General features: G+C 39.6%; 1 protein-coding gene across 3 annotated transcripts in view; it reads left to right on the top strand.

Moving 5' to 3' along the window:
- Nucleotides 1-14,638, top strand: part of LOC117402339 (phosphatase and actin regulator 2-like) — a 132,296-nt gene that overhangs the window by 20,151 nt on the left and 97,507 nt on the right. The window contains exon 1 of one of the 3 annotated variants that reach the window (XM_059024345.1): nt 13,351-13,615. The exons of 1 other annotated variant lie outside the window; for it this stretch is intronic. In XM_059024345.1, coding sequence (XP_058880328.1) covers nt 13,573-13,615 — 43 coding nt within the window. In that variant the 5' untranslated portion in view covers nt 13,351-13,572. Of the gene's footprint in view, nt 1-13,350; nt 13,616-14,638 lie in introns of those variants that run through there. One more of the 3 variants, XM_034003384.3, reaches the window with a different exon arrangement.

Below are 14,638 nucleotides of genomic sequence, written 5' to 3'. Positions count from 1 at the left end.
ATTCAAGGTGACTTACAGAGACTAGGGTCTGTGAACTATGCATTAGCTGCAGAGCCACTTACAGCAACGTCTCATCCAAAAGACGGTGCACAAGGAGATTAAGTGACTTGCTCAAGGTCACACACTGTGTCAGTGAGTTAGCCGGGATTTGAACCAGGGACTTCCTGGTTACAAGCCCTTTTCTTTAACCACCAGACCACACAGCCTCCTAAAACTGAGTAGAAACAGGAACACCCATTCCCACTGTAAACTACAAGGCACATCTTAAAAAGATTTTAAGAACAATAATAAAAATCTGAACTGAACAGTGTCTAATGCTTAGTAAAGTGGTCCACACTACACCAAAGCCTTAATATACTGCTAAACTCTGTCAGAATTCAGCCTGATGATTGTTCTGTTTGTAATCCCTTATCCCAAGCCCCAATCTTTGTTTTTGTTATTTTAAAAAGTTAATACGATGTCTGTTAATGTAATAATATCATCTTAGGTCCATAAATTATCTATGATACACTCGTCCTGTTTTTAATGCTACAATAATCACTTTAGAGGTCAGTTAACTAATAATGCTTGCTCTACCCAACAATAGGTATTGCCAGCATTTAAACTACAGGGTTCAGTCCCGAAGTAATAATACAAGAAACAACACACAAGACAGACACGGCCACTTCTCCTGACAGTGAGTGCTCTGAGTGCAGGTGCGGTGAAAGGTAATCAAAGTGATATTGTGCAGTGTAGGTCGGGCTTGATGCTGGCCTGTAGCGACAGCTCCATGATTGTGTTTAGCTGTCTAGCAGTGAAAAACACAGTTAGTTTCCACAAACAAACAAAACACTTAACGCTAATGATACGTTTTACATCGTCCATTTCCTTTCTTGGTCAATGTTGTAACCGCATCAAAAGAACAGATTACATTGTCTCATCCCCAATTATACCCTTAGTCACTCCCCCTGCGATAGCTAGTTCAGTCACGTCCCCTCCAATCCATGACTGACGTGTACCGCTTTGGGGTGATGACGTCGGGCATTGTGACTCTGCCCCCTTCCTGGATGGCTGGCTGGCTCCCGACTGACCATGGAATGAACTGCCAGACCAACCAGTACGAGGCACTCTGTTCAGACAGCGCCCTCACAGATTGGGAGGGAGATTGTTGACTAGGATTCATTTGCTCTCTGTCATAAGGTCTCAGCACATTTCCGTAAGAGATGAACAATGATAAGTGTTGAATCAGTAAATCAACACTTTGGGTTATTTATGCTTCTTAAAACATTTCTTCCTAATTTGATACTTGTTCGATAATGAGATTGACTAGATTGTTAACTGGGTAATTGGATTTGGCTTTTGCTCTTTTGTTACGCTTAGTTTCAACAATTATAATGTTTGTCTCTCACATTGTCAAAATGTTCTTATGAGTTCCTCAGAGTTTGAGTTTGAAATCCCACTTACACACAAAGAAAAGTGTCTGTTGAAAGTGAAGATTGTAGCAAGGACTATGTTTTAGATGTAGAACATGAAACAAAGGAATGTGAAATAAAAATTAGAAGGGGGGAGTTTATGTGGAAATTAATTTTGTGGTGGAATATGGGGTAATATATTACTATACATAGGACCCTGAATAGTATGCAGTCGTTATCCTGGAATGTAAGGCAGGCATTAAAAAATGTGGGTGGGGAAAAAAAGTTCTTGCTGTTTTAATTGAACGAAAAACTACATCTACCAGAATGCCATAGCTATCCAAGAACACCGATTGACTGGCATTCAGTTAAGCTAATACACCTGTTTGTAATTTAACATCTGTGTGAAGGTAAAGACCGTGTATAGACCTGAATAGAGTATATTAAATTGTATCTGCGTTGTGAATAATATATTTAAAGGGCCTAATTTACGAAAGGGCACTAAACTTTATGGTGCGCGATAATTGCAATTACTGTGCACGTTAATGATTTCTGTACTTAATATTGCAATTTTATTCATTATCATGAGAAATAGTGGGCATATTATGGTGCACACTAATTTTATTGTGCCATACTATGGTAATCATCATGAATATGTGATTTGTATGGTAATGCATGATAATGTATTTAAATGAGCATCCAGCTAATGAATAATGAATAAAGAATAATGAGATGAGCTGTATTCACATGGTATTTACTAAAGGATGTTAACTTTAGTGCATGCATTGAAGTGATACTTTATTAGTGTGTATTTTGTGGCCTGAAAACTAGTGATGTGCAGTTCGATTCGTTTAATTCATTCACTTTAGTGAATCAATTCAACAGATGTGTTTATTTGAGTCACTAACGCTGAATTACTTGGTTATGAAAATTTGTTTGAACAGAAAAATCTAACACTGTTCACTGGTCGGCCGCACCATTCAATATATATATATATATATATATATATATATATATATATATATATATATATATATATATATACAGTGCCTTGCATAAGTATTCATCCCCCTTGGACTTTTCCACATTTTGTAATGTTACAACGTGTAATTAAAATGGATTTAATTGGGATTTTTACCATTTGATTTACACAACATACTTAACACTTTGAAGGTGCAAAATATTTTTTATTGTGACACAAAAGTTAATTAAACAAAAAAAAAGACATTTGTTGGTTGCATAAGCATTCACCCCCCTGAGTCAATACTTGGTAGAAGCACCTTTGGCAGCAATTACAGCTGTGAGTCTTTTGGGTAAGTCTCTACCAGCTTTGCACATCTGAATCCTGCAATTTTTGCCCATTCTTCTTGGCAAAATTGCTTAAGCTCTGTCAAGTTGGATGGGGACCGTTGGTGAACAGCAATTTTCAAGTCTTGCCACAGATTCTCAATCGGATTGAGGTCTGTGCTTTGACTGGTCCATTCTAAGACATTCAGGTTCTTGTTTTTAAACCACTCCAGTGTAGCTTTGGCTGTGTGTTTAGGGTCATTGTCCTGCTGGAAGGTGAACCTCCGCCCCAGTCCCAGGTCTCTTGCAGACTGAAACAGGTTTTCCTCTAGAATTTCCCTGTATTTGGCTCCATCCATCTTGCCCTCAAACCTGACCAGTTTCCCAGTCCCTGCTGATGAAAAGCATCCCCATAACATGATGCTGCCACCACCATGCTTCACCATGGGGATGGTGTTCTCAGGGTGATGAGCAGTGTTGGCTTTGCGCCACACATAGCGTTTTGCGCTGAGGCCAAAAAGTTCAATTTTGGTCTCATCAGACCAGAGAACCTTTTTCCACATGTTTGCTGTGTCTCCCACATGCCTTTTGGCAAAATCCAAACAGGATTTGATATGGGTTGTTTTCAGCAATGGCTTTCTTCTTGCCACTCTTCCATAAAGCCCAGCTTTGTGGAGCGTCCGGGTTATAGTTGTCCCATGGACGGTTTCTCCCATCTCAGCTGTGGATCTCTCCAGCTCCTACAGAGTTACCATTGGACTCTTGGTTGCTTCTCTGACTAATGCCGTCCTTACCTGGTCACTGAGTTTTGGTGGATAGCCTTCTCTAGGCAGAGTCGTGGTTGTGCCATATTCTTTCCATTTTTTAATAATGGATTTAACGGTGCTCCGGGGGATGTTCAAAATTTGGGATATTTTTTTATAAACCAACCCTGATTGGTGCTTCTCCAGAACTTTATCCCGGACTTGTTTTGCTAGCTCCTTGGTCTTCATGATGCTGTTTGTTTAGATATGCTCTCTAATAAACTCTGGGGTCTTCCAGAAACAGGTGTATTTAATCTGAGATCATGTGACACTTTAATTGCACACAGGTGGACTCCATTCAACTAATTATGTGACTTCTGAAGGCAGTTGGTTGCACCAGAGCTTATTTAGGGGTGTCACAGCAAAGGGGGTGAATACTTATGCAATCAAGACTTTTCAGTTTTTTATTTGTAAATAATTTTGAAAAATATGTAGATTTATTTCCCCACTTCGACATTATGGACTATTTTGTGTAGATCAGTGACAAAAAATCCTAATTAAATCCATTTTAATTCCATGTTGTAACACTACAAAATGTAGAAACGTCCAAGGGGGGGGGGGGGGGTGGGGGGGTGAATACTTATGTAAGGCACTGTATATATATAATAGAAATGTACTTGAAAATGTCTTTATTAATTGTATGTAGGCTAATATACTCATAATATACTATTCAAAACACATTACCCCCACTGCACGATTCCTAGTCATCAATAAGTATGCAGGCACGGTTTCAAGATGTCAGAGTATATATCAAGTATCGATACTTATATTCCAAAATATAATGTTTTTAACAGCACTGAAAAAAAGATACTGACAAGCTGTGAAAATGTGAAATAGTAAACTGTACCACTATGAAATGTACCTTTTTTATGATTTCTGTCCTGACACTGGACTTCTTTTCTTGCACACTTGATAACAATGCTCATTAAGTGTTCTAATTCTGCAGCTTTTCCACATAATGCGGTTGATGCAGAATCCAGTGTAAGAAAATTGGTACTTCTGCATTTCTTTCTTTAATTTTTTCCAGCTAGCCAGTCCACTCTTTTGTCCAATCGTATGGTGCACCCTCTGTTCTAATCCCAGTTACTTTTTTTCCAAGGTAATTCTGCACTTTCCATGGCTTCTTGAAGTTAAAAAAGTAATTTCCCGTGATTGTGTTGTTCATGGCAAACACAGCACTTTTCAGAAAAAATCCTTTCGTTGACTCCATAGCTTCTTTCATTTCCAATAAACTCAAAATACGTTGCTTTGTGCAGTGTGTCATGGTGACGTTGCATGTTATAATTTTTCATAACTGCAACCGTTGCACTGCAAATCAGATATATTGCCTTGTTGCCAAAATTCATTAAACAAATAATTTAATAACAAATAATATTTGGCTAAATATTTTGAAATATTTTTGCTACTGATTTTAAATTTTACACAGAGTAAAATAAATAGTTTAAACAAGCCTTCGCTTTGCTACCTTTATCAAAATTGTGTGATGTGTGCGTGAGGAAATGGATCCTGTGTGCTATTTGATTGGCTATTTTACTACCTCTGTGACCTGTGATTGGCTTAATGGGAATGTCACTCATACAATGTTGAATATGTGTGTTATAATAAAGAGGCAGGTTGTTTTACAGAAGAATTCCAAAACGATACAGTACAATGCAATTTTAGAAACTAATGGGAGGGCCGTATGCATTTAAGGAGAAAGGAAAAAGGTGTTTTTTTTTTGTTGTTTCTTTTTACATCAGACAAGGCATACATGTTGAAATGAAAAGGTAAGCAGTGCAGCTTCACTCTATGTTGCCTCTGCCTGTCCCTTGCTGAGTGCTGTGTTGGTTCATTGCTCATTTTTGGTCAATGTAAGACACCTCCACCTTCACAATAAGCTACTGACCAAAACTGCTGGGACTTTTGATATCACGGTGGTCATGGGTATGTCTCTGACATTATCGTGCACATTAAATTATCGCTCACAATACATGTAAGGTGCAGGGTATGGTATGTAAATTAGCCAAATGCTGAGCACGTAAATTAATGCGTTCTCTGTTAGTAAATGGAGCAGTAAATTTAGATTTATTGCACACGCTAGGCCCACTATTTTAGTGACCTTTTGTAAATGAGACCCAAAGTCAGTAAACCGGATTAGCGGTCTGACTGAAAGTTAGGGATCCTGTTAAATTTAGCTAGCGCTCCAAAACATGAGCTAGGATGAATTTATATTGTTTGTTAAAAGAAGCCATGTTCACACTGGAAAAGGTACATCGCGGAACAAATAAACATACAGGTACCTTCCTGTTTAAACCCAGCCTTTCTTGCCGAGAGTGCTTTATCCACCAAAGACAGTGTTAGAAACCCAGAACTGTTTTCAAAGAAGCTTTGCCACCATTTGCAATTAGAAAAAAAAAACTTGTTTTACTATTATGTTAATGAATTACTTTTAGAAAATTATACGAAATGCTAAACTGAAATCACAAGCCCTATTATAAGTGTTAAGTTTGAAATGTGTAATACTATAATTAATTATTCTAATGATTGTTGCGTAATAAAATGACTGCGGATTCTTAGCACAAACTGGATTTGTTAATCAACAATATATCTACCCTGCACTCCCTGTCTCTTCAAAGCCACTCAGCCACTTTTAATTAGAAGATTCATAGAATTAATCAATCAAAAGATCAAAGGATGATGTCACAGAAATGTTTTAATAGTAAATGGATGTTTACTTTTGATAGAAATTACCATATAATTAGCACAAACCAATACATTTATTGATATTCAACACATGATTAAGTACAGTATGACTCATGGCTGAACTACAATAAAGTTTACTGCAGCTACATGAGCCTTAACTCCAGTGTTGTAAATCTGTCTCTAGTAGAACACATTTATTGCACAAGGTTTGTACTTCGTTATCCTGTCATTGCATAACATTTTTATTGTATTGCTATTTTAAAAATAAAGATTACCGAAAAGTTGCTACAGTATGTATATTAGATGGTGTGTTTTAAAGATTTGAAAGACTTAACATTGTCAAAAGGGTTTAGAGACACTGATTCAACCTGGCAGTGAGTCAGCATGGTATTTGAAATTGTGCTGCAGGAATATGTGACCATTCCTCCATGAGCACAGTCCCTAATTAATTCAGGGTGCAATCTGGAGCAAACTGTTCTCCAGAATGGCTTCAATTAAGCAATAAAACCTAAAGAAGGTGGCTTTACTGTCTGGTAAGGCCCACCTTGTGCAGTAAAAATAAAAATATATATAAAGTATTAGTAATTAAAAATATGTACTAGCTAACATGTGTTAATGCTGATTGTGCGGTTTGTTTTATAATTTGTTCAATGTGTTCATAAAGATTATTCAAAGCCTCCTGCCATTGATTGAGAAGAGAGCACAGTGCCTGTTGATGCAGATGTGTTGTTTTAATAAAGTTGCTGAAAGTAATCAGTCAGATCTAGTTGTCTGATTTCTTGTCATTCAGCCCGTAGACTAGTTGCTGTTGCTGTTGTGGTAACTGTGGTGCCACTGACACACCAAACACTATTCTTGATTTTTGATTTCTTTATTTATGGCCCTATTCTCACTTGGTTTACGGGCTATTTACACGCTGGAAGAAGGGCTTACGCACCCTCTAAACTGCTACTCGCATTCTCAGCACAGATTCAGAGCTGCACGTAGGGAGGAAAGGCGGCATGGTTTAGCTAAATGTAGGCGTTCCTGCAAGTATGCACCCCATACACGCATTCTGACCTGCAAGAAAGTGAGCTTTACCCTGCGTAAGTTAAGCGGTCTAAAAGGTGGAATAAGGGGCGCGTAGAGCTTCACTCTACCAGTGACCAATGGTAAACACATTATTATTATTATTATTTGTTTATTTAGCAGACGCCTTTATCCAAGGCGACTTACAGAGACTAGGGTGTGTGAACTATGCTTCAGCTGCAGAGTCACTTACAACTACATCTCACCCGAAAGACGGAGCACAAGGAGGTTAAGTGACTTGCTCAGGGTCACACAATGAGTCAGTGGCTGAAGTGGGATTTGAACCGGGGACCTCCTCGTTACAAGCCCTTTTCTTTAACCACTGGACCACACAGCCTCCTGAGGTGGTGGAAGTTTTTATCTGATTTGTTTTTACTTATCTACATGAGATACACACACACACGTATCTATATCTATTTATCTATCTATCTATCTATCTATATATCTATCTATAGTGTGTGTTATTATATATATATATATATATATATATATATATATATATATATATATATATATATATATATATATATATATATATATATATATATATATGAATCAGTCCTTAGAAATGTTGGCATGTGATTGGTTAAAACCTCATCACATGACCAAAAATAGATCCAACAATCTCAACAGACTCCTCCGAGAATTCCATGCCGCAGTGAGAAATTCAGATGGACAGTTCAATGCCAAAAAAACTTTAATAACTATGCGCTATGGATTTAAAAAAAAAAAAACTTTCTTGAGCACATAGTCCCCTGAACTATAGTTCCCTATCAGGTACGAAATGTAGCCATTACCTCATGGGTATTTATCCCCTAAAGACCCTGTAACCTGAATAGATATAGCAAAGACTGCTCATCAGTCTTTGTTATATCAAGATCGAGTTACTTATATCTGCTTATTTGCTCGTGTAATTACACTAATTAAGATGACTAATTGGCATCCTTTTAGTAATTGCTATTTACATGTATTGTGCACCCAGCCCACTGTTTCATTAAGTCCCTCAGTGGCCTTGTGCCCCGCGTGAAGTTGGCTGCTTGTGCTCTCTCTCAGGTAAAAAATTAAGTTTGTTTTTTGTAATGAAAATTATATAAATTGAACGGTAATTGTGTTGTTACTGTTTTGTGTTTCTCTTGTGTATATTTTTTCTGTTTTTCACAGAAACACGAATGAAGCAGTCCTGTGTTTGACCGAGATGCGCGATTTGGGTTAAACTGCTTGCAGTTTTTCCCACAGTCTCTCGTTGCCACATTAGTTCTGCTTTCAGAATTATTGCAAAGGCTATTAAGGCTCTACCAGTTGGCTTTTCATCAGTTTTCAGACTACTTGGGTTAGCCAGGGGTGCTATAGGTAGGCATCCCTATAGATCGCCTCCGTGGTAACTGTAGGTCTAGACCTGCTCCCATTCCTGCTGGTACTCTGTACAATGAACAAAGGTTACCACCCCGATTCACTAGCAGTTGCTGGGCTCAGCTCTGCTTCGGGTCAGACTACTTGCAGTCTCTCCCGCAGTGTTTTGTTGCCGCTTTGGTCTCTGCTTGCAGTACCATTGCGAAGGCTGTCATGGCTCTGACAGTAGGCTTCCATCAGTCTTAGGGCTGTTTGGTTTGCCTGAAGCTATATAGGTGGGCACCTCAATATATTGCTTCTGCAGTAACTGTGGGTCACAGACCTACCCCGTTCCCGACCTGGTACACGTATCGAACAGTGAATGAGGTTACCGCACCAGCACCATGCCGTGTGCACCGTACCAAGTGCACTGTACTGAGTGTACCGTTCAAAGTAACCTACGTGCTTAAACAGTGGTACTGTCCCTGGTCCAGTGCCAGCAGAACCGGTCTCAGTCTTGACTTGCCCTGTTTCAATCTTTACAGTGCTGTTGCCTGTAACATAAGCACATAGCTGTATTGTGCTACTATATAGTAGTGGCAGCTGAGTGGCAAGGATCAGACAAAGCTCCCCGCCATCATCTCAAAAAGCGATGGCTGCATTCTCTCCTGCTGGCTCTGTGCCAAGGGAGAGCAGGAGAGCCACCCGGGAGAAAAGCTCACGTAGGAGACGGACCTCACGGTCTTCCTCATCATCCTCTGCCTCTCCTTCCCCTCCTCCTGCTTCTCCTCCAAAGAAGAGGAGGAGAAAGAGCCACTTGTATAATAAATTGGCGAATCTAAGCAGCTGGATAAGCTCTAGGTGGCGGTCTCTCATCAAGGCACCGTGTTGGCTGAGTTACTGCGTTAGCACACCGCTCTGCCTACTCCCTCTGTTCCCATGGAGCAGCAGGAAGTAATAACCACAGACTGGCAGCAAGACAATCTGCTGTCTATCGCCGCCTCTGAGGAGATGGACGATCTGGAGTTCCCCTCTGAGGAGGTAGACTCGGACAGTGCAGCACCAGCGGCGCATTTTTCCTTGTCAGCAGAGCTTATGCTGCTGATTAAAAGGGACACTGAGACCTTACAAGTCCCATGTCCTGCAGATGAGGCATGGAAGCAATCAGTTTTTAAGGATAAACCTGCTTCTTCTAAGGCATCACACCAGTGCACCTGGATTTTTTTTTTGAGGTCCGTTCATCCTGGGGTCACTTGACTACAGCCCCTGCTGTTCCCTGGTCCATGGGGACTTTGTATAGGCTACATAATGCAGAGAAACTCAGCTTGGCTGATTTTCCTCCAGTAGATGCCTCTAGTGCTCCTGACTAAGGACGCTACCTGCCCAAATAAACAGTGCAGGGTCTCAGAGGTTATTCTCAAAGGCTTACTCAGCTGGTGTGTTCGCTACATGACTGGGCAACTACAATAGCATTCTGGTAGCCTACCAGACCTGTTTGCTGAAGTCTCTCTCCCAGAGTCACAGACCCACACCACAACAGCTGGATGAGCTGCGGTTGGTAAACATGAACCTGCTCCGTATTTCAAAGTTGAACGGACAGGTGGTGGGCAGGAACCTTGCTGCTCTAGTAGCTGCAAGAAGACAGCTCTGGTTTTCCCAGGCATGAGTGGCTGATGGGGATAAAATTGCCGCTGTTGGATGCCCCCATTATACCGGGACATACTTTTGGCCCTGCGGTGGATGAGATGCTGCAGCGCTCTCACCACGTGCAGGTGTCCACAAAAGGCCTAGTGCGCCTGCTTCCCAAGCGGCCTCCCCCAGTATGCAAACCAGCGGCAAACTTGTGACCAAGTCTTCAGCAGACTCAGAGACCGATACAGCCAGCTCCTGCTGGGGCCAGAGGGGGTTTTCACAACCGACCCGTGGCTGCGCAAAGGGGGAATTTTAATAACTTCCACCACCAAGTGCAAAGGCAAAAGTCTCAGGCTCAGCCACAAGCCAAGCAGCAGCCCTAGCAATTTGCTGCCACAGGTCCAGGGCCCCTTTTTAGGGAGTCACCTGAAGTATTGGCGTCAGTGCACCACAGACACCTGGGTGCTCACTACTGTATAGACCGACTATTCTTTACAATTCAAACATGGTGCCCGTCCCTTTCGGAGTGTGACTACAGTGTTAGTCACGGATCCATGAGATGCTGTGTTGTTGTCTCAGGAGGTGACAGCCCTGCTACAAAATCAGGCTATTTGCATGGTACACCCTCTTCACCTGAAAGAAGGGTTCTACTCCAGGTACTTCCTGGTGCCCAAGTAGGATGGTGGCCTCAGACCTATCCTTGATCTCAGACAGGTCAACCTGTATCTGAGTCGGCAGAGCTTCAAGATGTTGACCATGCAACAGCTGTTGTAGTCAATACGGCCAGTTCATCACGGTGGACTTGAAAGACATGTATTTTCACATCCCCATAAGATCAGGGCACAAGAGGTACCTGTAGTTTACTTTCCAAGGGACAGAGTACTCAGTTACCTGGATGACTGGCTCATTTTTGCCCAGTCCCCAGCACAGTCAGAGGCCCACACGGAACTCGTCACCGACCACCTTCAACGATTGAGCCTCTCGGTGAATCATGCAAAGAGCCAGCTCACACCTTTGCAGACAGCCTCCTGTTTCGGAGTTGGACTCCAGGTCCATGCTGTCAACCATGTTGCCCTATTCTTAATTTTCTTCTTTTGAACAACATAGGTGGTTGAGAACGACTTTCATTAAAGCCCATGCAAGTCAAGGTATGTTTGTTCACTAAGGCAGCTTTACTGTATATTGGTTCTTTAGGGTGATTTTATTTGCTAAATTGAAGACATATCAACTTAACCGGAGGTCCAATGATTGAATCCTAGGGTATTTAATCTCTCTCTCTCAAAATCATCTTTTAGGTGCTGAAAATGTAATGTCCTTTATTTAACCAGCAACCATGTTATACTGTATTACAAATCTGTTTTTCCAAAGTATCTACCAGAGCAATCATATCCAGTTTGTTCAGCAGTGGAAGAGAGAGTTGGCTTATGGCCATACACTCAAGACTGAATATGCTGAACTGTCTTTTTTATCTTCATTTTAAAATGAATGTTGCTATTTTTAAGTAGTCAACTGAGGCTGAAGGAAGACAAATTTAGTTACTGTTTTAAATGTGTTATGTAGCTTTAATGATGAAACAATATTGAGCCATCGGAAAAGGCAGTTTCTTCTGCTTTGAAGAAGTAGGCTGTAACTTCCTGCTCACAGCTCCACCCAGCATGTACAGTAATTACTGAGAGGGTAAGAACAGGGTCTGCCAAGAACAGGAATTCCTGGGGAAACATTAGAGCACAGGAAAAGAAACCTGAGACTAAGAGCTTGAGGCAGCATACTTGCATACAGTATGGACAAATACAGTATGGCCTCTCAGATATGCTATTATTCATTACACAGTGCACACAAAGGAGATTTGTATTAATGCTACTGTGGTGGTCATAGCTGCTTGTCTTTGAAGAGTGTCTTCTTTTGGATATTTATTTAAAATACATTTTAAAATGGTTGATAAAGCATGAGTATGTGCGAACAGTTTTAATTGATTATCGCTTTATAATGTATGTCTGGTTAATTTTACAAAACAGATAAAGGACCCTATCACTGTCTTACTTAATCCACAATATTTTCCATGTTAAAAGTAAAACTTTGAAATGATCCGTAAACAATCACATGGGTTTTTTCAGAAATTACTTTATGAACATGTACAAAAAAACTTTAATATCACAGCTTCTATGAAAAGACTTAACTACATATTACATAATTAATTTACCATTACATTGAAATATACATTAAAGTCTGCCTCTTACAACTGTATACATAGTATAATAAAAATGAATTAGTTTTACCAGGTCGTGTGATCCATAGCTACCTTGGTGGGGTAATTCTCCAATGATAGAATGTATTACTAAGATGAACATCGTGTCAACAGGCCACATAATTTATTAGCTGGTTAATCTGGATCTGTTCTCACTAGACCTGTTATTTGCAGTATATAACCACTGCGCCCAAAGGCCACATGGAACCATTAGAACTTGTAGCAGCTGAAAAGTTATTAATGGTTAATATGTCTCATATGTAGAATACATTGTGGTCTTTGTTGACAAATATGATTTGTAGTAGAATTGCTGCAGGTGAAGCAGGAGCATATTTTGAACCAGTCAGGCAGACAGGTTTCAAAGGTGGGAGTACAGCCCAGACTACCTTAGGGAATTAAACAAATAAACATGGTCTGTTTTCACATAATGCTACAATATAAACAGATGCCAAGGAACCTTGTGTGATAAAATAATCATATTTCATTTAAGTATAAAATATAGTGTATAAGAGGTTAATGGTTTAATAGACTGTAGAGCTATTTTTTACAACAGAATATTTATAATTTACACTAAAACAATCTGATGAAAAGCCATGTATAACTTTTTCTAAAGATGATAACAACAATAGTAACATTAATAGTAACAATAATAGTTGTGCTGTGTATTTGAAGGAAAAGGTACTGAAGGAATCAACAAGTTTGGCTTCTGGCAATGTGTGCTAACAGAAGAGCATGTTTGGTCCATTATATATATATATATATATATATAAACACTGACAGTCCAGACTTCATTATCTTTACTGTTATTTGTAGAAGAATGTGCGCATTCTGTGTCTTGTGCTGTAGGCACGTTTCACAAGTTAAGCGCTGTGCGAGTTGTACCAGCTAGGGGGACTCCCTTCTCTGTGATCTTTGACCTCAGTAATCTGCATAAAGGATGACAGGCATTCAACTGTGTTGAAACCGAGGGTAAATTGTGTTGTAGCGAGCGTTGAAGTTAGACAGCGCTGCTAAAGTACGGGGGGAAAAGAAGGTGAAATGAAACTTAGGATAACGTTCTCGAAACGGCTACATTATCAAAGATCTTCAGAGACTGCATGATTGTTGGCACAAAGGCCCATGAAACGAGCAAGAAATGGGCCAGACGTCAGTCTCAACCTTATCTCAGAATGCAAGCGGTAAGTAACACACCTCGTCCTCCAGAATGATCTCATTTATACACTGTATCTAGCAAGATACTGTATATTAATGCTTACTGTACGGCAAGAGTCGGGGGGGAGGTGTTAAAATATTAGATGAAAACTTGCAGTTAATACAGTAACTATAGTATAAAAGTTAGAGCGCTTTAAAAAAAAAAAAAAAAAAAAAAAAGGGGGGTTGATGTGGATGTTGGTAGACGTTCAAAATAAACTTATACAATACGTGGTGATTTTTGTGCATTTTTTTCCACCGGTACTAAGAGTGCCGGCAATCGGTTGTATAGAGAGTGTTGTTACAGCAAGTTCTGTATATTTTACTTAAACGGCTTTAATACCCCTGGGAATAGTACTACTACAGTAAACTGAAAGTAATCGAGTGCACTCTGGAAAATTAACAAAGTTATATAATACAAACAAGCTTATTATTGTTTGTGGAGGCTGCCTGTATTTTGACCACGGAGAGTGATATTGTTGACCATATTTCGTTAAATATGTTACACAATTGTAAGCATGATCTACAACATACGCATTCGGAACTCGGAAATGGTAGCTTTATTCGTTTTCTGTTTTGTCAGAAGTGTACGTTTTCTTAGTTTCATTTGTCAGTGAAAGCAGTTTGCAAGTTCAGTTTCACAAAATATACATTCGGACAACACACAAGATCAAGACTAAAAAGTAGCACGTCGAATATGCCCATATCGAAATGAATATATACTACACTAATGTCACGTTGAATTTAATTAGTTATATTTTAGATTGGTTAGATATTGTTGTTGTTTTTTATGGATTTATGGGTGATTAGTTAATAGGAAAATAAAGTATGTTAAGCTAAAACTTTAAAGAATTATGTTAACATGGTACAACAAAGGCGCTGCAATGATAATGACATCTCAACATGGTCAGAATTCAACATAATGTAAAAAAATATGTACGTTTTTCTTAGTTTATCATTATGGTATACCATTGTTGGAAGTTATGCAAACTGTACCGTTGTACCATCTA

Source organism: Acipenser ruthenus, chromosome 5, assembly GCF_902713425.1.
Source record: "Acipenser ruthenus chromosome 5, fAciRut3.2 maternal haplotype, whole genome shotgun sequence".
NCBI classification, from domain to species: domain Eukaryota; kingdom Metazoa; phylum Chordata; class Actinopteri; order Acipenseriformes; family Acipenseridae; genus Acipenser; species Acipenser ruthenus.
Note: the sequence above shows the minus strand (reverse complement) of the source record. Positions and strands in the feature narration are given on the sequence as shown.